The 27658-nt window shown below is 49.7% G+C and overlaps 1 protein-coding gene across 2 annotated transcripts in view; it reads right to left on the reverse strand.

The window, feature by feature from the left end:
• Positions 1-27658, reverse strand: part of STK24 (serine/threonine kinase 24) — a 113349-nt gene that overhangs the window by 24041 nt on the left and 61650 nt on the right. For both annotated transcript variants that reach the window (XM_047720276.1, XM_047720275.1), the window contains exon 3: positions 7047-7103. In XM_047720276.1, the coding sequence (XP_047576232.1) occupies positions 7047-7103 (57 nt within the window). The remainder of the gene's footprint in view (positions 1-7046; positions 7104-27658) is intronic.

Genomic DNA, 27658 nt, shown 5'->3' on the forward strand with positions numbered 1-27658 from the left:
CTTCTCCCTCGCCTCGGCCCCTCCCCCTGCTCTTGCTCTCGCTTGCTCTCTCCCCCTCTAAAATGAATAAAATAAAAAATCTTAGGGGCACCTGGGTGGCTCAGTGGTTTAAAGCCTCTGCCTTCAGCTCAGGTCATGATCTCAGGGTCCTGGGATCAAGCCCCCCATCGGGCTCTCTGCTCAGCAGGAAGCCTGCTTCCCCCATCCCACCCCTGCCTGCCTCTCTGCCTACTTGTGATCTCTGTCAAATAAATAAATCTTTTTAAAAAAAATCTTAAAGGGGCGCCTGGGTGGCTCAGTGGGTTAAAACCTCTGCCTTCGGCTCAGGTCATGATCTCAGGGTCCTGGGATCCAGCCCCGCATCGGGCTCTCTGCTTGGTGGGGAGCCTGCTTCCTCCTCTCTCTCTCTCTCTGCCTGCCTCTCTGCCTCCTTGTGATCTCTGTCAAATAAATAAAAAATAAAATCTTTAAAAAAAAAAAATCTTAAAAAAAAAAGGTACTGTCCAAAGATTACCTCAGATGAAGGCAACATGTTGCACACTTTATTCCACAGAACCTAATTTTCCCCCAAATTATATGACCAAGAGTCTTATTTTCAAGAAACATACATTAAACTACTGTTCCAAAGAGCACAAACTGAAGACCCTGCCTTGTCCGTCTCCCCCAAAGCTGCTTCTGAGTGTTCACAGGACGAAGACATTTCATTACTCAGAAAGGGGAACAGGCACTTTTCTCTTAACTGGGGAGAGTGGGGGGAGGAAAAGGCTGCTCATGCGCGTGCGTGTGCAAATGCGTGTGCATGCGCATGTGCAGGTGTGTGTGCATGCATGTGCTTGTGCATTGCAAGTGTGTGTGCGTGTGCGCATGTCATGCATACACATGCGAGGGTGTGCACGAGCACGCTCTTATTCACGACACCAGGACGCAGAAGGACAATCCAGTCGTCCCAAATCCTATCACGGAGCACAGGTTTCATTTCCTCCTCCGGCAGGGTACCCAGATCATGAGGCACGCCTCACTAGCCTTGGATTTAACCACCCCCTCCCTTCTGCTATCAAGTCTCTGGAAAGGAACAGCAACACCGCCTGCGGCCACCACCAAGGGAAAAGAAAAGAAGCGGGGGGTGGGGGGGGGTGGGGACGGGGACGGGACTAACGAAAACCCCTTCCCTGGATCATTAAGTGCTGGCTCTCCAATTAATAGACACATAGTTATGCCCTTTTAAACGTGACCTAAACACCACCCACGGGTGATTTATATGCCATGGGAAGGTGGGAGAGACTCTATTTACAGGGTGAGGAGATCCTCCGTGCTGTCGAAGTCACTGCAGAAGGTCTGCAGTTGTTCTGGACCCAGACTTCTCCACAGGTGGAGAAGCCTGGGGTGAGCTAAGTTCACAGAGCGATACGTTAATCTCTTCCACCACTAACATTTCTAAGCAATATCAACGTGGCAGTCTCTACCATGAAGAGGAATGTGGGCTTTTCAAATAATTTTTGTAAAAGAAAGACTCCCAGGAAAAACACTGAGATTGCAACTCACTTCTGGGTGACTTTGAACTCCCTGTCCCCTGAGTCTGCTTTTCCCTCCCAAGTCTGCTCTTCCCTCCTTCCTCTGCAATGCGGACCCTCAGCCAGGCACGCAACTAGGGGTCACCCGGGCCAGGGTCCGCAGCAGCAGGGTTCGCCGTGTGACTAACTCTCATTCATGGGATAGGCACAGAAGTGCCCCTTCCTGGTCTTGGCCTTGGATACACTGGCAGCCAGAGAGGACAGTGACTGAAGACCACGGGAAACCACAGGTTACAGATGGCAGAGCCACCGTCCAGAACAGGGCCCTGATGACCACGTGTACTGGAGCCCAGTGACACCCCCATGCAGGACAGAGTGGACCCATGAACAATGTCGGGGTTAGACAGTTGAAAATCTGCCTACGACTTCTGACTCCCCAAAAGCTTAACTACTAACAGCCTACTGTCGACTAGAAGCCTTACAGATAACATAAATGGTCTCTTAACATTTGTTTTGTATGTTATGTGTATTACATAGTATATTACAGAAGAAAATGGTATTAAGAAAATCATAAAAAAGAGAAAATACGCTTACAGCACTGTCCTGTACAGGGAAAATCTGCATGCAAGTGGACTCGTGCAGTGGAAACCCGTGTTGCTCCAGGGTCAACCAGCCCTCTCTCCCGTTGGAGACACTGTTTGGGGGCCGGCCACTGCAGTAACCGCTTAGCCTAACATTAACGAACAGGCCATCTCATTCCTTTAAATCGTGTTGCATGTTCATTTTTAAGTCTGTCAACCAACTCTTGCCTGATCGAGTGACCACTTCACGGTGCAGGGTTTCTTCTAAACTAGACTCCAAGGCCAGCCCTGACAGTCTCCTGCAGAGACTGAGCTGTCACTACCGAACTCCCGGACTCCGGCTGTCTGCTGCGGACACTCCCTGCGAGCCGCACGATCCCCCCCAGCTGGCTTCCTTCTCCCTGCAGCACTTTCCGACATACAGTTTGACTCTCTTCTCTCAGTAGAATGCGGCTCCGTGCCAGGGGGATTTCCTTCTGCCTTGTTCACTGCCGAAACTTCCCGTGGCTGGAACAGCGCCCGACACGTAGCAGGCACACAACAAGCATTTTCTGAATGAAAAATGAATTCACCTGAAACCTATCACATTTCAAGTCATGAAGTCTTCAACCTCACAATACCTATTATATTCGTAAGTCAGGGCACCCCAGAAGCAGACAAAACTTGAGAAATTATTTACACATGTGGTTTTCAAACCAGAGCCCAGCATTTCCTCACAGTGCCTTCTAGGGCTTCGATGGGAAGCCAAGGAACATTTTATTTCAATTTGTTCATTACCTTTAAAATTAAAAAAACAATCAACGGATCGAGCACACTCATATGTGTGCATTCAAAATAAAATATATGCTTATTTTACTCAAACATTCCTGGCTCCTAACAACTCAGCTATATATTGGGGGCACCTGGGCTGACTCCGTCAGAAGAGCACGCAGCTCCTGATCTTGGCATCATGGGTTCAAGCCCCACACTGGGTGCAGACATTACTAAACAAAACAACAAAATAAAACAAAACAAAAAACCTAAACTGTGTCTGAAACTATTCTTCATGCCAGATCCCATCTTTTGCTGCTCAAGTAACGGGTTAAGGGTATCAGCTGCATTTTCTTAAAGTCAAGAAGGATGCAATTCCAGCACAGAGGAGGAGCAGCTCCCAGGGACACACCCTCCAACAACATCAGTGTATCTTCCGCCCCACAGAGAGAGGCCCCCGCTGCGCCCAGACAACAGGACTGGGAATTTCAAGAGTGGGACATCCCCTCAGTACCCCCACAAAAAGCAGATCTGTGTGAATTCCACAGTGGAATTTGTGAAGCCTTCTGGTTGTGTCCTTCGACTTGTCTTATCTGTGGGGCCCATGATTTACCTATAGGCCAAGCTGCAGACCAGGATCCTCAACCCATCTTCAGCCTGGGGTGAAGTCGCTCTCCTCTCTCAGGTCACTTCCAAATGTATAAAACGGCAGGAGGGGATCAGGTCTGCAGTTCTCCTGCGCTCCGACAGCTGACACCACTGCTGCCTCAGAGGGCTCGGGGGCAGGGGTCTGCGGAAGCACGCTCATACCCAGACAGCTCCCTACCTACAACCCAAACACCCCACTTCCCACTGGGGAATATCCAGGCAATTCTATCTCTGTCTCACATCCCATCCTGGAGCCGGCCTCCCTGTGGAACCTCAATTCCAGAATGACAAGCAAGCCCCCCTAAAAGTAACTACCAGACATGGTCAAAAGGCAATGTTGGCTGAAGGAGGGTGACCATCGTCCTGTCCCAGGCTACAGTGTCATTAAGGTTTAAGGCAAGGAATTCAACTACCATCTAAGAGCGTAAGTAAAAAGACCCGATAACCACAATGCAGAGCGAAAACGCAAAAAAACAAATCTGCACACGGTACTTCAACACCCGTACGGACAAGAACGGGGAGGGGTTGCAGAGATAGCCGTCCACCTCTGACCAGTCTGAAGCCTTAGACCAGGTTTCATTCTGTTAGGGACTGAACTTTTGTGCCCACCCTCACCACTGAAAATTCAAATGTTGAAAACCCACCACCCAATCTGATGGTTTTAGGAGGTGGAGCCACCGGGTGGTGATGAGATCACGTGTGTGGAGTCCTCAGGGACAGGGTTAGTGCCCTTCTCAAGGATAGGTCAGATTGCTGCTCTGGGGCTCTCTGCTCTGCCTCGTGCAAAGATACAAGACACCACCCTCAAGTCAGGAAGCAGTCCTCACAAGACACCAATCTGCCCATGCCTTGAGCTTGGACTTCCCAGCCTCCAGTGGGAACTGTGAGAAACCCATGCTTGTTGTCTGAGTCCCCAGTCCATGGTAATCTGTCATGGCCGCTCAAGCTGACTATGTCGGCTGCTGAGTGCATGAAGAGAAAAGATGAATCTAGAAAGTCAAAGATGAAGAAAGGGCCAGTGAGAGCTACATGCTCTGAGGGATGGCATGGCCCTCTCCCTGACCAACGCACACGTGGTCGCCTTTCCTCCACAGACCCTGACACGTGAGGCTCCTCCAAAGCCACACATACACATATTAGCAGTATGCCTCTTACCAGAGAGACATTTAATAAAAGCAAGGTTAATTTTTCAGGAAAAAGCCCCGGAATCCATATATTCAGCTACACAGTATCCAATATTATATGCAATAATATTCTCATTCTTAAAATCTTTCATAAACAAATAACAGACCCTCTCAAAATAATCCTAATAGTTTTCAACATTCAAAAAGTAATTCTTGTCTCCTATTATTAATGCATCATCTTTGCAGGTTAGGGACCAGCCAACAGCAAGGGGATATGAGAAAGATAAAGTCAGAGGGACGGGATGGACAATGTGGGGCCAGGGAAGGCCCCAAGCTTTGCAGCTGGGCACAATGAGGTCCAAAGTCCAGTTTTATTTGCTAGCTGGGACACCCAACCTCTCAGTGTCTCCACTGGCTCGTCAATTAAAACGAGATGATTCAGGACGTCCAAAAAAGGATGCCTGGCTTTCGTCAATAGGGTCATCAATGTGGATGGTGGATAGCAGTCTGCTGGGACTGATACTAAACAAGATGTTTTTTTTTCTTAAAGTGGAGAGTTCTACACCTCTTTCCAATTGTAATGTCTAAAATTTCACAGACTTCAAAGCTCCAAAGGCAGTTGCCACTAAATAAATTACTGTGGCATTAAGAATGAATCAACCAGGGAAGCGAGGCTAGAGCTGCTTCTCTGAACGGCTCTGTGTGGAGGAGAGAGTCCCAGCAAACAATCTCCCCTGTGCCACAAAGGCGGTGCCCTCAAGATAACAGTAAATCTAATTACCCAAAATGAGATTATTTTCTACATTCCTGTAGCAATTCCCACAAAGGTAAAAAATGTTAAACTCTTTGTGTCATATATTTATGGAAAAGATGCAAAGCAGGCCATGAAATTTATCCAGCTCTTCTGCTGCTTTTCTCATTCTAATCGTTGATACGGTATTAAATCCTTTCTTGAAATTTCTCCTTGAACACTACTTAGACTGATTGCTTTCATGGTTTATAACACGACAGGCTATTTTAAAATTGGGTACATGATACTTTTAGAGACACATGAAGTTTTAGAGGTTTACCTTCCCCCCCAAAAATGACTAATTGCTACTCCCACTGTGAGAAAGAAATCTCTTAACCAAAGGGCTTTTCTTTCCTTAGTGTATAAAATCTGTGTAAGACTATAACCATTAAAACACACAGGCTTTCCAGCAACCACTCTGAGAGCAGGGAAAGCTGCAGGCCCATTAGCCAGACAACGGTCACCTTCTAACACAAAAGTGACAGACAAGGCCGGTCCTAGAAACGATCACGTGGGCACCCCAAGCCAGCCCGTCCAGGACAGGTGCTGAGTGGCCCGATTCCACAGCATAACCACCGTGGGGACAAGATGTCAAGTGCTAAACAACTATGGGAGTTTTTAAAAACTTGTTCTGCCTCCATGTGTTTCTAGGACAACTTAAGCGATGCTTACGATTCACTGCTGATCTGTAAGCATCTGGCCAGAAGCCAACATGCTGCCACGTTTCACTGAGAGCAGCAAGGTGCAGACTGGGGCTCTGAGGTCAAGCCCTGGCGAGCTTCCACTGGCTCACATGTGGACTGGCAAGAAGGCCCGGGGCCAGCCAGGGGACAAAACCACAGGGGTGGGGCCAGGTCCAATGTCAACGCGCCGCCAGCACCATCAAGGCCACCACACGTGCGACTGAAAAACAGGAGTGTGCACCCCCCACCCAGGCTTGCCCCCCGCTCCCATGGGTGACACCACTCTGCCACGGTCACAGGCTGCCGGCCTGCCTGACTTCTGAAATCAGGGACGTTTTAAAAACCCTGGTTCTAATTAGTTATAAATAAAAATGCTACAGGCGCATTTCGGAAGCTAAGCTACTACTATCTGAAATACGAAACAATAACGGGATCTCTGCTCCACAAAAGTTAAAAGCAGTTTTGGAAGACAAGCTAACAAACGGTTCCCAAGGAAGGCAGTGATAGGATCCTTCACGGCTTCTACGAACAAATTCACTGGCTTCCCAGGAAACAACAGAACTGGTTTCAAAAGTAGAACTAGGGGCTCCCTGGGGGCCCAGTGGGTTGAGCGCCCAACTCTTGGTTTTGGCTCAGGTCACGATCACAGGGTCGTGAGATCCAGCGCCCCCCCCCCCACCCCCGCCACCACACTCAGCAGGGAGTCTGCTTGGGATTCTCTTCCTCTGCCCCTCCCCCCACTCATGGACATTTTTTCTCTCAAATAAATCAATCTTTTAAAAAGGGGAAACTATAATTTCCAGTAATATTATTAGAAACGAAATTATAAGGAAAAGTCTGGTCCCCTTTCCGTGCAACTGAAGAGGGAAACGCAAGTGGATAAAAACAGAATTACCTTTACAACCAAGATTTACTGAGAAGAGCTCTGATGCATATTCAGGCATGGGGGGGGTACTTACTAGATCTAGCGCGGAGCCTCCACCAAGGTATTCCATTATTATCCACAACTTAGTGTCCTACAGAAACAAAAAGAGGGTAATTATTTTTAATAAACCAAACCAGAAAAAAATTTAATGTCGGGGGGAGGTTCACTGTTCTTTTGGAACTGAAAATTTCCAAGAAAAGCATGTGCAATTGAGTCCCGTGCAGGAGCGGCCTCACGACATGGTGGGCGACCACGGCTTGTCCCGGCCTGCATCAGGAGCTCGGAAGCAGCGTGTTCTGGACCTGCTGAACCAGAAATCTCCGAAGAGGGGATGGACAAGCTCAGTCTGTGATCCTCGGCAACAGTGGGGTTTGGGAACCAATCCCCAAGGGCCGGCAGCGGACACACACGTTCCCCCGCGTGTCAACCGGGAGGCACCCAGAGCGCCCAGCCCTGGGGCCCGGCCACTGCCCTCCGTCTGCCTGCAGCTGTGGGCTGTGCAGGGGCGGCCCTCATGCCCTGTGAGCTGAGGGAAGGGGATGCTCCTGAGGGAGGACAGCAGCACAGCCTCTCATCCACCAGTTTCCGACAGCCCGAAAGCTACCGGAGTTTTCAGGGAGCTTTCCAGAACAGCAGGTCCCGGCCCAAGTCTTGAGTTTGTGTGCTCACCAGTGTCCACTCGGTGTCTTTTCCCTCCGTGTTTCCTAAAACCACTCAGCCCCCGTGACTTCCAGGGTTCTATTGTTAAACACAAATCCCAAAGCGATGCTCCCCTGAAAGCCAAGAAGCCAGCCGCGGCACGCTCAGAGAGGGAGCACCCCGGGGCGGTCAGGAGTCTGCGGGCTCAGGGACCAGCCAGACCAGGGTTCGGATCCTGACCCTCCTGACAGCCCGAGGGATTCAGGTAGTTATTTCCTCTCTGAGCTTCTGACCTAATCTAGTGCCTGACCCACAGCAAGCAGGCAAGGTCGACAACTAGTGACATGGACCCTCGTCACAGCACTGGTGGCAAGTAACCCATGAGTGGTGCTGGGGCTGGGGGACCCGGCACACCCCAGGGAGGGGGAGAGGGGTCTGGTCCCCCGCCTGGGCGGTAAACACACGGAGGGACGTGAAGCAGCAGCTTCTTACGGACTCAGTCCTGTGTGGAAGCTGTAGTGGACGTCCAGCGAGCTCTGGGTCCCTTCAGGGTGGAAGCGAGCCCTCTCTCTTCAGAGTATCCCCAGGGGCCCTCCACACTTCTGGCTCCAACAGGGAGGACTTTGACCGCCTACTCTTCTGGAACCCTGGAACAGTGTCTCTGGCCTTTTCGCCTCTGAGGAAGGCGGGGAAAAGCCCTCCCGTCTCCCTCCCCCACAGCCCGTGTGAACTTTCACTTTAGCAACTCTTGGTCGGATTTTAGATTCGCGAGTCCATGTTTCCCACCAACAGCAAACTACGCGCCTGGGGACAGTGGAGCGCGGTCAAGCTCAGGGCGTGTCAGTTACCGCGCTGTCATCAAGGAAGGGCGAACTGTGCTGGCCACACGTTCGCTTCGGAGAGGCAACGATACACGCACCACATTTGTAAAATACATTCCTTGTAAAATTTCAACTAAATTCTGACATCTGGAGTTGATTCTATGATATTCTAGACAGTCCAAGTTTTACTGCATATACAGCATTTTCTCAAGCTTTTAAATGCCCTCGACGTCTAGTACGACAAAGACAATTTCAGCAGAGACTGGACGGGGGCACAAAAGCCTGACATGATGTGTTTGGGATCTACCTTCCACATACAAACATCTTACCACCACCACCACCCCTCCACCCCTGCCATAACTACCCAGTCACAGGCACCTGCTGGGAACAGGGGTTCTGATTCTGAGAGAACTTCCCACCAGAAAGACTATTCTCTGATCTTCCTTCCATTTTGTAACTGAGCTTAATGCCAGGCAGACACAGACCCTGTTCCTGGAGAAATGTTTGGGTTACTCCTAGACATTCCAAAAGCATCTCATCTGACAGAAATAAATTATCCCAGGGAACAACCAATACCATTTTGAGTAACACAGGAACTATACATTCTCCTTCCGTGAAAAACTTGGAACTCTACATACTATTCCCATGCCCGCTGTGAGGGTGCTGTCTGACCCAGCTCCCACCCTCTGCTGTCATGGCCGTGAAGGTAGACTCAGTGGGTCATCACCTTCCCTGTCACTCCCATCTGCGGCTGGCTATGACCAGGACGCCCTGAGGGGGTCACCGCACTGCTTCCCACACTTCACCTGCCCACCTGTTCCGGAGCACTAGGTTCCTCTCTCCCAAATCCCTGAGGGGTTAGCCCAGCAGGGAACTACCCACCAAGGAAACAAAAAATAACTCTTTCAACACGCTACTTTTCTCCTTTCAGGGAGCTGCACCAGGTGCTAAAGTGACCCCGTTCCCCATGTTGTCCTAATACCTCGGGGGCACATAAGCCACAGCGGAACACGCAGCAAACCAAGTGCCCCCACCTCTCGTTGTAAAGGCTTCACCTCCTGCAGGGGGAGGGAATGAAAGACCAGCCCTGCCTCCGCTATATCCAGCTCATTCCTGGTGGGCACATCTGCTGGCGTCTGAAGGCTGTCCCAACACAAGGGCCACCAGATCTGAGGACCCCTGGGAAACAGCGTTAGGTCATGCCGCTTAAATACCGTGGCCAGGGGCCTGTAACTAACGTGCTCTCTTCCCCCAGGTCCACTGGCACCACTGATAAGGAAAAGGTTCTACTGGCTGACCCCTGTCGGCCGAACTGGCTTTTCCAGCTCACTTGCGTGGGGAGGCAAGCCCGGGAAGCAGGGTCAGCGACCCCACCGGCCCTGTACTGTGTATGCTCAGTCCCCACTCCCTCAGGCCGAGGGGCCGCAGGGCAGCTTGCCAGGGGCCGGCACCAGGAGGCTTCGATAAGCAGGGGAGGCACCTGCCTTTTCGCACGGAGCTCGCCTTCTGAAGCCCAAGACAGACCTCGACAACTGTTCCCTGAACTCTGTCAAGAGCAGGTCCCAAGACAGGGTACAGCAGGGACCTGCCGGATCGCAGAGTTGGAACTCGTCTCTTTTCATATGAGCCCGATGAGGAGCTGGCTCTGGGGTTGGTGGCGATGTGAAGGGAGGGGACCAGGGGGACAAGTACAGGTGAGCCAACAGAAGCGAAGCTGTAAGGCAAGGCAAAGGGGACACCGAGGACATAATGGAGGGAAGGCACGGAGGCAAGGGCGCCCCGGTGCAGAGTGACCTCGAGTGTGCGACAGAGAGAAGCTGATCTTATAGCCTGTGCTAAACATTTCAGATTCCCCCTAAAAGTCACCGGAGGGCACCAGAGCAGATGCCCACTTTGGAGCAAGCCCTGGATGTGCATGGAGAAGGAAGCAGAGAGTAGTTACAGGCTCGGGCGGAGGCCCGGGCAGAGAGAGAGGTGGCGCTGGGGAGGCAGATGTGATGGGGCCTGGGGGTACACAGGGACATCAAGGTCACTTCCAGACTTGGCCTCACTCAGATGAACACCCGGCATCACCATCTACTGACAGGCAGCCCCGGCGAGAGGAGGGGTGTGACAAGTTTGTGGACAGGTGGGATGAAGGAGTCCACAGATCATTCATGGAGCAAGAATGACTCTCCTTTCTCTTTGAAAACAAAATGAAAAAAATACACTCTGTTTTTAAGATAACTGACAGCTTGCACTAAACTGCAGTGTGAATTCCCACCTCTGTCTTGGGGAAGCCGCCCCCCACTCGCAGGCACCCATGCGTCCCCCGCTCTCATGCCACCCTCCCCACCCGTGTCCTAGGACGCACCAAGCTCCAAAGCCCGCCAGCTCCCGCACAGCCGCTCCTGCCCCGCGCGAGTCAAGGCTCACAGGGCAGCGCCCCCAGGACATGCACCCCTAGGACATAGCCCCCTCCCCTCTCGGGGACATGCACCCCTAGGACATAGCTACCCCCCTCTCGGGCCACCAGGCACAAACGTCTGTCCCCATCTTCCTCCTGCCTCAGAGAAAGAAGTCTCATCCTCTGTCCAAGAGCAGCATGCCAACAGTGCTCCCTGCCCACCCACCCCCTTCCCCCAGTGGCCCCCAGTCCCGCTACTGATGCCATCACTCGATCTGCCACCTTTCCTTGGAGACTCCTTCTCCACAGCCCCAACCCTCTGTATTCAATCATTCTCTCCCTTTCTATAGGCTGACTCTTCCCCCATGGTCCCGATGAGCCCTAAAAGCTCTGGGTTCTGCTTTGCCCCTCCCTCTCCTGGCCCAAATTCCTGAACCATAATGCTCAGCTGATGACTTCTCTTTCCCACCAAAAGGCAAGGGGGCTAGGAATAAACTCTGCCTCCCTCCCAACCTGGATGAGGACACAGATGCTGTGGCTATCATGAAAACCAGGAAGAGCGCGAAGGGACAGATCCTGGGATCTGGGGGAGCGTCTCGTGCAGACACGTAACCTGTGCCCCATCAGGAGCTCACCTGCGGGCTCCATCCCACCTCCCAGGCAGAACACATGTGCAACACAAGACAGACAAGGTCACTTGCACCGGTCATGAGTCAGGACTCCGAGTAAGCTCCACCACCACCAACCCTAAAGCACACGTCCATGAGGGAGTAAATGGATGAGCTGGGGAGAGCAGAGGCCAGGCTCTGGGGGTGGCAGGCAGGCGCGGCCTCTGTGCTCTGCATCAAGCCTTCTCGTCCTCAGCGCCCCTGACACCTGAGGCCGGGGGAGCCTCGGCTGTCTGTCGGGGAACTGCCCTGTGCATCCGGGATAGCTGAGCAGCATTCCTGGCCCTCCCCCCACTAGATGTCAGTAACACACCCCCAGTGGTGATCACTGACCTGTCTCCAGGCAGCACCGTGTCTTCTGGGGGCCAGAACCGCCCGCACCAAAAACCCCTGCACTACACGGCCAAGGTCGATAAGCCTCAGGTGGCACTGGACCACCAGTGCTGAGCGCTCACGCTCTCCTCCACGGCAGAGCCTCTACACCCCGAAACCTCCAGCAGGAAAGTAATCACTTACGCACTGCGAGATGCTAGGCTGCGACTTCCCCGTCCATAAAAAGATGGTCATAACCTGCTTCTAAACCTCCAAGTTCAACTGACAGTACGATGAGACCGTGATGAACGTGGACGCACTCTGCGAAGGTCGAGGTGCCACACACACAACGTGCTACTAGCTCTATCAACATCGTCACCCATAAATGCCTTAAAATAACTGCTAAGACCAAAACAGCCCCATTAGCAAGTTACTAAACAGTATTTCCCTGCATGGGAGTGTCTGAGCAACATGAAGTCTGGGACAATGATTCATACACACTCCACGCTGGAATGAAAAAAATAACTACCGCCCTACAAGCCTGAAGCAAGAATGTCTGACAAGGACGGTCTGGCTCGAGGGACACACGCCACCTGTCCTCAGTGACCGAGCGCTTCCTAGATGTAGACTCACGACCCTCATAAAACCTTCCAAATCATGACTTGTGGGGCGCTCTGAGAAGAATAAATCAGAAGAGCTCTTAAAACATGAATGATTTTAATCAGAATAATTTCATTTTTAAAACATCACCTCAAAAATGTAAATTATAAGTGACCTTGCGATACAATTTTCTCGTAAGTGAAAGAAAATGGTTCCTTTATTTTAAAAATTCACATTTCGAAATTTAAAAGGTACCAAAATGTATACAGTGAGAACCTTCCCTCTCCCCCTGGCCCCCGGCTACCCAGCCTTCATCCCCAAACTACCAACACATGTGGTGCAACCTCAAAAAAAATGCTCTCCACAAAACCTACAAACTCCTTCTCCCCTTTCTGCAGATGGTAACATTCTGTGCACTGCTCTGTACCGTGCTTCTCCTTGGAACATTCTCTATTTGTCTATAAAGAAATTCCTCTTCTTTTTTTAACCATAACAAACCCATGCCACACCAACAACACAGAGTGGTTCCCAGTCTTCAGCTATCACGAGCCAAGTGTCAAGGAAGAACCTCACATATTTTCACTTTGAAGAGTTCCGGGAAATGGAGCATCTAGGTCAAAGGAACCCATGTGAATTTTAACAAATAATGACAAATTACTCTTCAAAGAACCCATCTCGCTCCATACCACCGCCAGCAACATAGGAGTGCCAATTTCCCCTTTCCTTCGCCAACAGCGTAATGAAACTTTTTCTTGTCATTGTCATAAGCTGAATTTCGTGCCCCCCCAAATTCATATGCTGAAGTCCTAACCCCCAGTTCAAGATTTGTATAGCTGACCCTTGAACACCAAGGGGTTAGAGATGCTGACACCCCCTTACCCGCCCCCGGAGCCCCAGATCCGCAGAGAACTTGCGAGTCCTCAAAAACTTTACTGATGGCCCGCTGCTGACCACAACCCCACTGGTAACGTCTTTACACTGTCTGGAGAAAAGGTTATTCGGGAAAAAGCACTGACAGAGCTGTAAAAACTTTGCACCCATGAGGGGACCTGTGCAGTTCCAAGGGTCAACCCTATGCAGAGACTGGGTCTTTAAATAGGTAATTAAGTTAAGAATCAAGGCACCAGGGTGGGCCCTGATCCAAAGTGGCTGGCATCCTTCTAGGAGATGAGGACACAAGCACACGCCCTGGGACCACGGGAGAAGCCAGGCGTCTACGAGCCAGAGCCTCAGAGGGGACCCACCCCACTGATGCCTTGCCCTCTGACTTCCAGCCTCCAGAACTGTGAGGAAATAAACATCTGCTGTTTATGGCACCGGCACTGTGGTACTTTGTTACAGGAGCCCTAGAACATGAAGACAGAATCCACGAGCAGGGGAAAATGTCTCTCAGGACGTTTCCTTCTCTGATCGTAGGCTGAACACCTTCACATACCAAAGAGCCGCGACTGCTTTCCTCTCTGAACCGTCCTCCATCTATATCCTTTGTCCATGTCTCTACGGGCTTACAGGGCCTTTTTCAGAGGAAGTAACTTCTTAACGTCTTAGGGAAAATAGCCTCTTCTCCCATGAGCTACAGACACAGCAAGTTTCCTCATTCGGCTTTTGATTCTGCTTCCAGTAACTTCTGCTTGAAGAAATTAATCTGATGTCAACGCAACAACAGCGCGGCTTCCAGGCAAACTCGCCCTGAATGGTCTGGAAACACTTCCTGAGAGCCTGGGACGGGTGAGTGAGCTGGCCCCCACATGAACAAGCCCCAGGGGCTTCACGGACATCCGGGAAAAGGTAACAACCAGGCAAATGAGACAGGGCAGCGTCCACACAGCTAACACAGAACGAGATTTTACAGCAGGAATTCCCAAGTTCTGCTCTGCGTCTGCACTGCAGTCAGAGGCCTCCAGATCCGTGACCCACAATACAGGAGGCTTTATTAAAACATTGCCAGTTCCCAGCCTTAGAATATGGCGGTCTTCTTAGTAGTGGGGGAAGGTGCCTGGGCAGTTCAGTCGGCACCCAGCTCTTGATTTCGGCTCAGGTCATGATCTTAGGGTCCTGGGATGGAGCCTGTGTGGCGCTCCATGCTCAGTGGCGAGTCTGCTTGAGCACGCTCCCTCCTTCTGCCCCTCCCCCACCCATGAGTGTGCCCGTGCACCCTCTCTCTCAAGTAAATACATCTTTAAAAAAAAAAAAAAAGGATATGGCTTCTAAAGCAAAGGCCTCTATGGTAGAAGGGAAATCATTCCCACCTACAGAGGATGAAGGGGTCACCCAGATGAGAACAGGGGAAGAGGAAAGAGAATCCAGGCTTACCTCTTCCAGGCCCTAATTTAGGACAAAAGTGCTCAAACGCAGGGAAATTCTTCTAGTGTTGGAAACACATTATGAAGTGGGAGAAAGGCCCTATATACAGAAATCAGCTAAAAATAGGTTGTACTGGAAAGCACACAAAGAAAAAAATAAGTCAACTAAAAATTATTTGACCAAATCCTTAGCCCAAAGGGAAAAAAATCAAAATCTTCACTACAGATCAGGCAAAAATGATGTTGGAAACACTACGCACAGGCATCCCTCATTTTTCTGCAGTCTCACCAATGGAAGGTCTGTGGCAAGCCAGTGCTGAGTGAGTCTACGGGCGCCATTTTACCAACAGCACTGGCTCCCTCCATGTCTCTGTGTCACATACTGGTAATCCTCACATTGCAAACTTTCTCTTTAGTGTCGTATTTCTTATGGGGATCTGTGACCAGTGATGTTTGATGTTACCAATGTCATTGTTTGGGGGCATCATGAACCACGCCCATAAAAGAGGAGGAGCTTAACAAGTACATGTGGTATATCCTGGAAGCTCGACCAACTTGCCATTCCTGTCTCTTCTGGCCTCCCTGTTCTCTGAGACACAACAATATTGACTTTAGGCCAATGAATAACCCTACAACAGCTTCCAAATGTTCAAGTGAATGAAAGAGCCATATGTCTCTCACTTTTAATCAAAAACAAAAAAATGAGTAAGCTTACTGAGGAAGGCATGTCAAAAGCCAAGACAGCCAGGTCTCTTGTGCCAATCAGCCAAGTTGTGAATGCAAAAGGAAACTTCCTGAAGGAAACCAAATGTGTTACTCCGGTGAACACAAAAATGATGAGAAAGGAAAGGAGCCTTATTGCTGATGAGCAATATGAAGTCAATTCCACAAAAGCCTAGAGAGGTCAGGTAGCTGCAGGAGAAAAGTCTGAAGCTAGCAGAGAGGCAGGTTCCTGTGGTTTAAGGAAAGACGTAGTCTCCATAAATAAAAGTACAAAATGAAGCAGCAAGTGATGACGTAGAAATGCATCACATCATCCCAAAGTCTCCCGAGATCACAAATGACGGTGGCTGCACGCAACAGATTCTCAATTTGGATGAAACAGCCTTCTGCTGAAAGACGATGCCACACTGGACCCTCGTAGCTACAGAGGAGAAATCAGTGCTGGCTACGGAGCTTCAAAGGCCAGGCTGAGTCTCTGGTGAGGGGCTAATGCACCTGGTGACGAAGGTGAAGCCAGTGCTCAGTGACTATTCGGAAACTCCCAGGGCCCTGAAGAATGGGCCAAATCTACTCTGCCTGTCCTCTCTACATGAAATCACCAAGCCTGAATGACAGAGCACATCTGTTTACAATACCGTTTACTTTATTATTTTAAGCCCACTGTTGAGACATTACTACTCACGACAAAGGATTCCTTTTACAATGTTACTGCTCAGTGTTACTGGTCACCCAAGGGCTCTGGTGGAGACGTGCCGTGAGATTCACAGCATCTTCGTGTTGTGTGAACAACATCCACTCTGCAGTCCAGGGCTCAGAGTCATTCTGACTTTCCAGTCTTAGGATTTAATACATTTCCTCAGGCTATAGCTGCCATAGGTAGTGACTCCTATGATGGATCTGGGCAAAGTCGACTGAAAACCTTCTGGAAAGGATCCACCATTCTAGATGCCACTAAGAACATTCATGATCCATGGGAAAAGGTCAAAATTATCAACACAAACAGGAGTTTGGAAAAAGTTGATTCCAAACCTCATGAATGATGTCGCGGGGTTCAAGACTTCAGGGGAGGAGGTCACTGCGGATGTGGTGGAAACAGCAAGAGACCAGAGTTAGAAGTGGAGCCTGAAGATGGACTGAATTACTGCAAACTCGGGATTTAACGGACGAGGAGATGCTCTTCGTGGAGCAGCCAAGAAACTGGTTTCTTGAGATGGGATCTTCTCTTGGAGAAGATGCTGCCAAGACTGTTGAAATGACAGCAAAGGACTGAGACTATGACACACACTTAGTCGATAAGGCAGTGACAGGGTTTGAGAGCACTGACGCCAACTGGGTATAATAGTATCCAACATCATGGTACACTACCGAGAAGCTACTTGGGAAAGGAAGAGTCAATCAATGCAGCAAACTTCAATGTTGTTTTAAGAAATTGCCACAGCCACCCCAACCTGCAGCAGCCACCACCCCGACCCTGAGAAATGGTCAGGATTTCTCAGCAATAAAGTATTTTATAATTAAAGTATGTACACTGCTTTTTTAGACACAGTGCTATGATTGCACATTTAGCAGACTACAGTATAAACATAACTTTTCTGAAAGCGTAACTTTTACATGTACTTGAGAGCCAAAAAATTCATTTGTCTTGTTTTAGTATACAATATTGGGCTTTACTGCCATGGTCTGGAACCAAACACGCAGGATCCATGAGGTCCGCCTGTACAGCAAAAGCTATACAGTACAGCCAAAGAAATACTCAGAGGAAAACTCACAGCATGATATATTTTCATTACCACAACAAAAAAATAAAATGAAAGATGAAGAAATATTGAGTGTTCAACTCACAAGCTAGGAAGGAAGAAAAAAGGAAACCAAGAAAAGCACAGCGAAGACTAAAGATAAAGACATATGCATATTGGAAAATATTAAAATAAGAAATGTATCATTTTTTTAAATGACAACTTCCATTTACTGCAATCAAGAAAAAACGGGCAATACACTATATTTGCAAATATAGCAATAAAGAAAATTACAGACAATTTTCTAAATGCAAATAGAAAAGATCACAATATTTCATGAATAGTAAATCTGAAAATCCAGAATGACACATAATTTCTTTGTAATGTATGAATTAAAATTAACTCAAGCAAGCCCAAGACCTATAGACAGAAAAGGAGTTGGGGGAAGAAACGGATCAATTACCTTCCTCTACAAGCATCTACATAAAGACGGACAGCAAGCAGGAAGATCAGGTGGTTTTTGCCTTTGAGTAATTTAAAACCTTGGAAGAACAGGATGTATCCTAGCACCATCCTGAGAACAGGCATTTCATGGCATCGCCACATACCAAAACACCCCCAAGAGGCAGGGTTGGGAAAGGGCCGTGGTTCCCACTGAAGGACCGGGCGCAGCAGGGAGAGGAGAGCACCGTGGGAACCCAGGCGCCTCTCAGCACCAGGGATGCAGCGCAGCCTAGGAGAGGAGCCGTCAGCTAACAAGGGTCATTGGCCCCAAAAGTTATTTCTAAAGAAAAAAAGGTGCACTTGGAAATAAGTGAATGTTGGGTGAGTCTCTCTGCACAGAAAGCTTCCACCTTACACTAGCATCACCCACCCTAACCCGACCAGCTCCTGCCTGCCCCCACCCCCGCTGCCTGTTCCTACCTGCCCTCCTGCCTGCCCCAACGACAGCGCTTTTGGGGGTCCGGGCTCCCCTCCACATCTGCAGTGGCCCCCCTGTGATCAGACGAGTACCTCCTTGTAGGGAGAATAAGGTTGCTGTCGCCCAGGGCCACCTCTCACCCGTGACCACCAGAGGCTGAGCTGGCTACAAGGTGGTGCTGGCCAGGGCATTTAGGGAAGGAGGGGAGAGCTGTCCACAGCCTGGGGACAGACACATTCTCCTTCACGGGGGCAGCCACAGCTCCCTGGGGAAGGAACAGTCCCAAGAACTTCTCGTGTCGTCCTCCTGGTCAAGGAGGCGGGGTCGCCCCCATCGTTTCCCATGAGTGCAGAGCCAGGCACTTCCTAAGGAGGGTCTCACTTCATTCTCCCAATGACCCTGTCTGCTCGGGCAATCCGTCTCCTCTCATTGTCTAAACTGAGGTACCTGGCCGGTGGCAAGGAAGGACAGCAGCCGGGCGCCTCTGGAGACATTCTGACAGAGTCAGACCCCCAACAGGAGCCACCGTAACGAACACCACAGACTCTCAGCAATTTCTAAAGGAATCCAGTGAGGAAAATACTTCCTGATGTCACTGTCCATAACATTTAACTGTTTAACTGGCTTCCTTTTATACGCTGTGAATTCTAATCTGACTGCTGGGAAAATATAAAATGTTTGCCTGCAATTTAAGGGATTCCTGAGCCCCACGCTCCATCACACCCAGTTTCAGAATTCTTGTTCTAATGTCCTTTAATAAACTGGCAAGAGCACTGGACAGTCCCTGAAATGCTCCTCTTTGGGCTTCTATCACAGGACTCTTTCCAAAAGGGCTGTCTTATCACCGTGTGTGTGATAGGTGTCTCCCCGGAGGGGTCTGAGATGGTCCCAGCGACTGCAAGCTGACCTAACTCGATACCACACGCGCTCGTGGGAAGGTTCTGTGCTGACTGCTCACGCGGAGGAAGACAACGGAAACCGCTCTGCTGACACGCAGACACAAACCAGAGACCAGAGCAACCAGAGACACATATTCACAAAGGCTCTAAGTCACAGGGAAGAGCAGCAATTAAGAGAAACGTGAAAAAAATACCCTGGGAGGTAAAAGAGAAGGACCTTTCCTCCCTCGCGTCTCCCCTACCAGAAGAGCAAACACCACGGTCAAGAAATGCCAACCGCTAAGCTGAACAAGTTCTCGGCCCTCACCACACCACGGACGGATCCTTCTGATGAAGGGACATGCCTTGTGACTACACGACCCTTCAGCTCAGTGACAACCTTCGCGGTTGTGACGCAACAGACGTCAGAAACACTCATCTCAAAACCACAAAATCCAAAGAAGGGCCGACTCCTACCGCAGACGGTATTAATTCCTCGAGAACGACCCAGCCCGAAGAGACAAAGCCAAGTCCGAAGGCGGTGCGGCTGGGAAAGACTACGAACGGAAACTGTGCATCCCGCACATCTCCAAAGAAGGGCCGTTAGCGTTCTGAGACGAGCTACGGAGCTGGTAGGTTCACAGAACACAAACGCTGTATTTTAAACGCCGACGTGCGCATTCATATCAATATTTTGTTGCCGTGTGTGGAGTCTACCCTGAAGGCGGGCGGCTTCTGAAGCCCAGGCCGCCGGGCCACACGCCGACTCAGCGCGCGGTCGCACCGAGGACCCGCGTCGGTCCCGCGCACCTCTGCCGGCTGCCCGCGGCCGGTGTCCTCTGCACGGCACCGGCCTGGAGCGAAGGGCTTGGGCACGCGCGCATTCTCAACTTACACTGCGTCTGCGACCGATGAGCTCCTGAAAACACTCAAGCTGCCCTTGGATCAGATGCGCAAACCGCGGGCTCCGTCACCGGGAGCCGCACTGGGGCTCACGGTCAGGCCCAAGAGGGCGCGGGACGTGCCCTACGGGGCACAGGCTCGTGCTTCCCCCCAAGGCGTGAAGCACCGCCAGCCCCAGCCCGCCCCTGCCCCCATGAGGAAGACCCCATTGTGTATGAAAAGCCGCACACCTCGATCACAGACTCTTCCGGGACCACCGCCCTGATGCTCTGGCTGGCCCCTGGCAGGCACCTTCCTTCTGGGCAGGATTCGATCCAAGGGCTGCTTCTAGCGTCCGTTTTCCTTTTTTTGAAGCAGGTGTCTTTATCGATAGTCGCGCTGTGCCACATGAATGAACGAATGAGGAAAGAGAAGAATGACCTCCCTGGGAACAAGTCTTCCCTTCAATTACAACCCAAGTAGCCCCTCTTTGCATAATCTAAATGAGATCTGTGATGGCATATATCATACCATTTTTTTAGGAATTTACTCAGAAATATATGTTTTAGAAAAGAAAACATATGGCATAATTATCTTATCTAAATACCTCAGCTGTGTTTAGATACTCCAGACGAAAGTTTAAATATGCAGAGCATGTATGTTGAAATGAAGAGAACGAGAAATACAATTAATATTCATTTTAATTTATAGGTTACATTAGCCAAAAACAAAAACAAAAACAAAAAACAAAAAACATAAAACACAACCAAAAACCCAGAGTTGAGTTTCTTTTTGGTAAAGGAAAATATTTAGCCCAACTGGAATTTTAATTCATTTGACTTTCTGGAGAGAAAAACATAAAATGGAGCTGCCAAATGTCTTCAGGGACCTTCTTCAATTACACTAGGACAGTGTGTTCAGGAGAGAGAAAGGGATCCAGTCGCCATCCTCAGAAACACTTCAAAGCACATCTTTTATATTATCTTTGGCTCCGAGCCTACAACTTTCCCCCCGTGACTGGATGCAAAATGAAGTGTATTCCTTTGCGATTTGAAAGCAAGATTTACTTTCAGATTTTTTCAATCTGCTGAAAAGCAAAGTTTTGTCTTTGCCCATGGTGACCCTGGAGTCTGATACCACGGACTCAGCACACCATGTCTATTTTCCCCAGAAATGCAAGGACACATACTTGCAGACTAGAAATTACTCTCTGAGGAAACAGATGTGCTGCTCCCTGTCCCAGGGGCTGTGGCTGTTCTAGGCCATCAGGGAACGCAGCTGATGCCTTCCAGACATGAAAGAGGGATGGGTCCTGCTGTCCACCAAGGGCCCTTCCGCTGGGCCCCCTTTGGCCAAACCTTAGTGCAGAAGGCAGAGAACAACGCCTCTGCTGGCGTGAAGGGCAGCGGGGGAGCTCCCAAGAGGGGCTCACATCCTCTCAACACTTAGGACCTCCAAGCCTTGGTCTGACTGCAACAGGCTGTGGAGTCAGCTCTCTGTGCGACCAGAAACACCAGCTAAAACAACTCTGGCTCCAGCGGACTCCAACTCTCCACGTCTCCAGGACGGGCTCTGCCTGGGCCAGTACCAGGGTTTCCTAAGGGTCAAGATCAACACTTGGAGCCTTCTTGAATAACACGGTGCCTCCGCCACAACATAAAAAACCCATTTTGTCAACATCTGGGAAATTATTGCTCAAATCGGGTTTTTAAAGAGTTGTGCATCTGACCATAGCATGAATTTCCTTTTTTTTTTTTTCAGAGTCCAGTTACGTTCATGTACTTAAATGGAATCATAATCCCCAAACCCATCTTCTTTAGAGAGTAAAGGACATTCACTGAAGGAAACAAATAGCAAAAGGAGAAATAAGAAGCATGGAAACAGAACATATACCTGAAGTAACTCCGAAATCAGTTGTGTTTAAAATAACGAGCCAAAAATTTAAGAAAACAACATAGAGGAATCACAAAATGATAAAATGGACAGATCCGACCACTTCCTGGCACACATTCGACTCCCTTTTCCAAGTTTTAATTTACTTAGAGTGAGTGTAACAATGTTAGGTCAGACATTTCTAGAAGCAACCGGCATATTCCAGATTCTTCCTGATTCTGGCACAGGCCAGGGAACCAAGCAAATTCTGCATAGATGCTTCCTTCCCTGCCAAGCCAGCTGCTCATGGCTCCCCTGCCCACGGCACTCTTCCTCCAAACAGCCGTCTTCTTCCACCTTCGAAGCCCCAGAGATACCACAGGAGCAAAGTGACAATGGAGGGCCTCAGGCAACCCCAGACAGCCACCGGGGAGATGTGTTCTGCGAACTCTGTCTCCTAGAGACCACGGGCAATTTCATGAGGGCTTCAACATGGCTTCAGGGGTGCCGGGGTGGCTCAGTCAGTCAAGCATCCAACACTTGACATCAGCTCGGGTTGTGATCGCAGGATCGTGAGACCGAGCACTGTGTCAAGCTCCACACTCAGTCTGGAGCCTGCGTAAGATTCTCTCTCTCCCTCTGCGCCCCCCCCCCCCGTTCTGTCTCTCCCGCTCTCAAGAAAGAAAGAAAGAAAAGAAAACACAGCTTCAGATGAAGGCCGAATGTTCTTGACACAGTCACCCTGATAAAGCGCTGCCCACCTTTCTATGGTATTTTTAATGTATGCCCTACAAGGACCCTGCACTTCAGAAATTTTAAATTGATTCATTTATAAACAAGGCCAGGCCACCATCCCCAAACTCTAGGTGAGGGACAGGTTGGGAATTGATGGTTTTCAAAGCCCTTGGATGTTCTGCTCTAAGTTACTGTATCTGCCTTAAACACGGTCCTTCTCATCGATGCCTTCCTAACAGCAAGTCCGGATTCCCTGAGACCTAGCTCACCCAACAGGAAAATCCGCAGCTCGGGCCTGTGCACGGTGAAGTTTGCATGCGACATTCTAGGGGAAATGACTGGTAAATGCTTCCATAAGTAGATCTGAGGCCTGTGCAAGGTCCAAGCCAGCAGCGAAACCTGGGCGGGAGTTAAAAGCCGGGACAAAGGAGCATGTGACGAACAAACAGGAAAAGCCAGCTAACAGCAGGCAAGTAAGGAACTGCAGACAGACAGAAGACATTCCCATCAGACATGGAAACCGTCACGCTCCCCAGACCAGAGAGCATGAGTCACCTCGGCTGTGCTCTGGCCCCAACACAGGGACCCACCCCGGCATCATGTGAAGATTCAAGCGTTATGCAACACCTCCCTCCCCTCACACCTCCCCCCACTCCCTCCCCGCCCATCCCACACCGATGCCAACCCACGGAGCCCAGGTGTACACCCCTGATCAGACTCGGCATAGAGACCCAACCTACCGAGATACAGTGTAAGTGGTGTTAGCGGCGAATTTCTTTATTCAAGACACTCAGAACAGTGGGCTACTTGCACTTTTAATGGCACATCTAGACTTGGAAAGCTTCACACCACCCTGTCCTCAAGTGCTCGCACCTTCCTCCACCATACATGGTGAGTAAAACATGCCTATCACGGCAGGAAAGACAGATTGTCTTTCCAGAACCAACCCGGTCTTTCTGTTACTGCTGAAACTCTGAAACCAGAAGACAAGGGAAAAAAAAAAAAGAAAGAAAGGGAAACCACAACAGAGCGTTCCAACAATATTTATATACCGTCATTCACACCTCTTATGTGTGCTCTGAAACACTTGAGTCTCTAATTAATTAACCAAATGAGTAAAAACAGTTCAGACTTCAGGAACGGAACGGGGACTGGCCTGCACAGCCTCCCAGGGAGTCCCTCAAGGGGTCTGCCAGGAGCTCTCCCTCTCCCCATGCCCTCCTCTTCCTCAGCCAGCCAGGGGCGGGGAAGCACCGGCAACAGGCAGGAGAGGCAGGTAGAGACACAAGACAACTGCCTAAATTCACTTGTCAAGTGAAATTCTATTTTTTTTTCTTTTTTTTATTTAGGAACAGAAAACCATGCTATCTGAAAACTGGGTGCACATACAGAACTGACCGGTGTCATCAAATCCAACTCACACTCCAGGTGCCTGACCCCGACCAACAGCTACAATCCCCACCGTGCATCATGAGAGCAGCCACCGGATGACAGCTCCAGGTCGCTCTCCTCTCTCCCTCCTTCAGTTCAGTGTATTTATTAAGAAATTTCGGGGCGCCTGTGTGGCCCACTCAGTTAAGCATCTGCTTTTGACTCAGGTCACAATTCCAGGGTCCTGGGATCGAGCCCCGCATCAGGCTCCCTGCTCAGCGAAGAGCCTGCTTCTCCCTCTGCCTCTGCCTGCCATTCTATCTCCTTGTGCTTTCTCTCTCTCTCTGTCAAATAAATAAAATATTAAAAAAAAAAATTTCCCAGATATCACCCTCCTAAATCACCCCACCTTCTCACCCTCTGTCCAAAGGCTTCTCCCAGGCTCTCCAAGGCCCACTGGCTCGGTTTGCCAATCCTAAATCCGTAACACATAAATTCCAAGAAATGCATCCCATGTCCCCCTGCCCTCCCCCTCCTATCCTGGAGAGGTGCCCTTCCTGTGTACTCCAAGTAGAACCTCATGCCCCCACCATCAGAGCAGTTACTCAGGTGACACCTGCCTGGCTCTCTCTTTGCCTCACGACACCAAACAAGTTTCGGGTACAGAGACCAAGCGTTCATTCTGAGACCAAGACAGAGGAGCAGAGCTCAGGACGCAAGGAACCAGTGAGCCACGGATTATGACAGCAGAAGGAAGAAATGTACCTGACCCTATGCCTGGGAGTCCTAGAAACTGGGTCTTGGGATTGAGGGAGAATATGACCTTGAGGTGCAAACACAGTTTTAAGATGCTCTTGGAGAAAGAGGCTGGTGCTGTCATCCCAAGTTCTTTCCTCACATCAGTGAAATCCCATGGGCAAGGTTTAAAAAAAACAAACACCTGTGAGGACTACGGGGATGGAGAGGGGCAGATCCTACTAATGAACGGCTCACACTCTCATACCGAACATACTGGAAACACCTGCCGTCAATCTTTCTCGGTGTGGTACAAGTAGACGCTTCTTAAATGTGCTCTAGGGGCTTCCATCCCAAACCCAACGGCCACATAAGGGATCCAGGGTACCAAGATGGTGCTTTCTAAAACAAGTGCAAGGCGGACACAACTCTGCACACCTGTGGTGCACCCAGCAGAGGTGAAGGGACCCAACATTGCTGCTCAAAGAGAAAGCAGAAGTCGGAGACCAAGAACGTGCTGCTTCTGCTGCCAGCTATGCCAGTGGACTAGTTCTCATTCCTCCAATGTAAACTGGAGGCAGAAACCTGATGAACATCAGAAAGTGTAGTATCCAACTTGGCACATTATTAAACCAGGCATTGATGCTAGAATCAATTTATTCGACAGCCCTGAGCTCAGAGCGTGCCGCCGTCTCATGCCGGCTCACTGCAACGCGGCACGCCGTCTGGAAGGCAGCGAGCAAGGGACTTCAGGTGGCTTGATGAGCCCCTTAGATGGCAAACACAGCAGTGGGGACCCGAGCACTATAAGAACGTGTGAGAACCAGGAGATAAGCTTCCTAATACATTCCACACTAGCCAGAGCCTTACACGAGCACGGCTCCCAGACGGGCCCGGAGCTTACAAAGGAAATCCTTGTAATAGACCTAAGGAGGACCTGAAGAGGTTAGAATAAAAAAAAAAAAACAAAAAGCTGGGGCACCTGGGTGGCTCAGTGAGTTAAAGCCTCTGCCTTCAGCTCAGGTCATGATCCCAGGGTCCTGAGATCAAGCCCCTCATCTGGATCTCTGCTCAGCGGGGAGCCTGCTTCCCTTCCCCTCTCTGCCTACTTGTGATCTCTGTCAAATAAATAAATAAAATCTTTAAAAAATTTTTAAAAACCAAAAGCTTATCACAGAAGTGTCTTCCTTTCTTAAAAATGTGTACAAGTTGGCATAAAGGAAACGCGAGGATGTCCAGGGAGCACAGCCACAGGCGGCAAACACTCAGCAAACATGTAAGGGCTCCCCTTATGCTCTGCGGACCACAGCAAGGACGAGGGTGACTTCTCCGCCTGCAGTGCCGGCGCGTCCTGCTACGCTCAAACACACTCCTCTCCTCGCTTCTGCCAAAAAGGGAAACGGGAGGTCTACTGAAAAGGTGTGAAGATGACACTCGGGTTAAAATCCATCGCAACAGTGACACGGAAGCTTCCAGAGTTTTACACTGAAACAGTAAAAGTGAAACTTTGCTCCCAGCAGCTTTTCACAAGGAGATAAATTAAATTGCTCCTCATTTCGACCCTGCAATGAAGCTCTTAATTGAAGGCAGGAAATAATTAAAACAACTACGGAAAAATGCTAAGAAACACCCTAATTTATTCTGATACATGTAGCCCTTTAAGAAAAAAGCAACACAGCCCAAGGCAGCAGAATCTTTGCCAAGGACAATCTCACCTACCCAGGGTCGCAATCCACTTCCTGAGGAAAGGTAAATGTCTACTGCACTGTGCCCTCCTTGGGTCAAGATGTGGAGCAATACCTTCTAGAAAGTTCCAAGCTCAGTCTCTGAAATTGCACATGCCTGCACCAGAGTCATAACACGGTGTTGCCAGCAACTGCATCAACAGAATCTCCCCTAAAAGAAGGGACAGACCATGTGCAGCTTGTCCCCAAATAGCAACACAGTTGCTCCTGGTGAGCAGAATTAAGCCCAACACACAGTGAGAGACGAACACAAAGCCATAAAGGACTGACCATGAGTTCAAGACCACCAACTCAGAAATGCCTGTCCTCAGCCAGGAGAAAGCTGCCACAGCTGGCTCTCACTCCACTCATCTCTAATCCCTGTGCAGGAAGGGCCATCTGTCACCTGAGGAAGCGGAAAAGCCTCAGGTCCTCTGAGCACATGTATGGACGGTGTGGACGGAGGCAGCGCTCAGGACTGACGAGGAAGGCGCCTGTCTGTCCGGGTGGCACTGACAGAGCAGCTTACCTCCGAGGAAGTCTGTTGATGCCAGGGTCATGTGCCCGCTGTCCATCAGGCTGCCATCCCTTTGAGGAGAGGGAGACATTGATGGGAACCAAGGGATCTTCTAAAGGCAAGTTCTTACTGCAAGCTGGCCCAAAGGTCCCTGCAATCAAAGAAATCATTGTGGTTTTGCATCTGGCATATTTATGCCCCCTTTTTCTAGGAACCAGTCCGTCAGCTCTGAATGCATCTCAACTCTCAGAAAAGTGTCCAGAAATACAGATCCATCAAAGGAAGGAGAGAAAGGCAAGAAGTCTTCATGCTACCAAACACAAGCGAACTCTACCTCGTCAGGCCTGTTTAAGATACATAAGTAATAACGACTGCAAAATCCATACCACCCTATACCAGCCTCGGCCAGAAGCAAGAGAAGACTTGTATATGAACAAGAAATGCAGGCGATGAGCTTCCATGAGCCCTGGTCTATAATCAACCTCACCATTGACTTCTCTCTACTGATTTCACTTACGATAATAGGGAAGAGTCCATCAAAGCATAAACCAGAAAGTCAACCTCGTACCAAGTCAACCAAAAAGCATGAAAATTCAGAAAACTACATACCTTTAATCCAGTGTAGCAATGCTTGGTCTACTTCACAGGTTATATATTAATTGTTTTTAGCAATTTGGTCTGCAGTAAGCCAACAGCCCCCCAACGCCAGAACACACTTCCCAACTGCACAGCTAGGAAAGCTATTTGCCTATGTTCTACTGGATATCGTTTCAAAATTTCCTTTCTTAAAAAAGTCCTTTCCTTCAGGCAAAGAAATCCCTT

Source organism: Lutra lutra, chromosome 3 (genome assembly GCF_902655055.1).
Source record: "Lutra lutra chromosome 3, mLutLut1.2, whole genome shotgun sequence".
Taxonomy (NCBI): domain Eukaryota; kingdom Metazoa; phylum Chordata; class Mammalia; order Carnivora; family Mustelidae; genus Lutra; species Lutra lutra.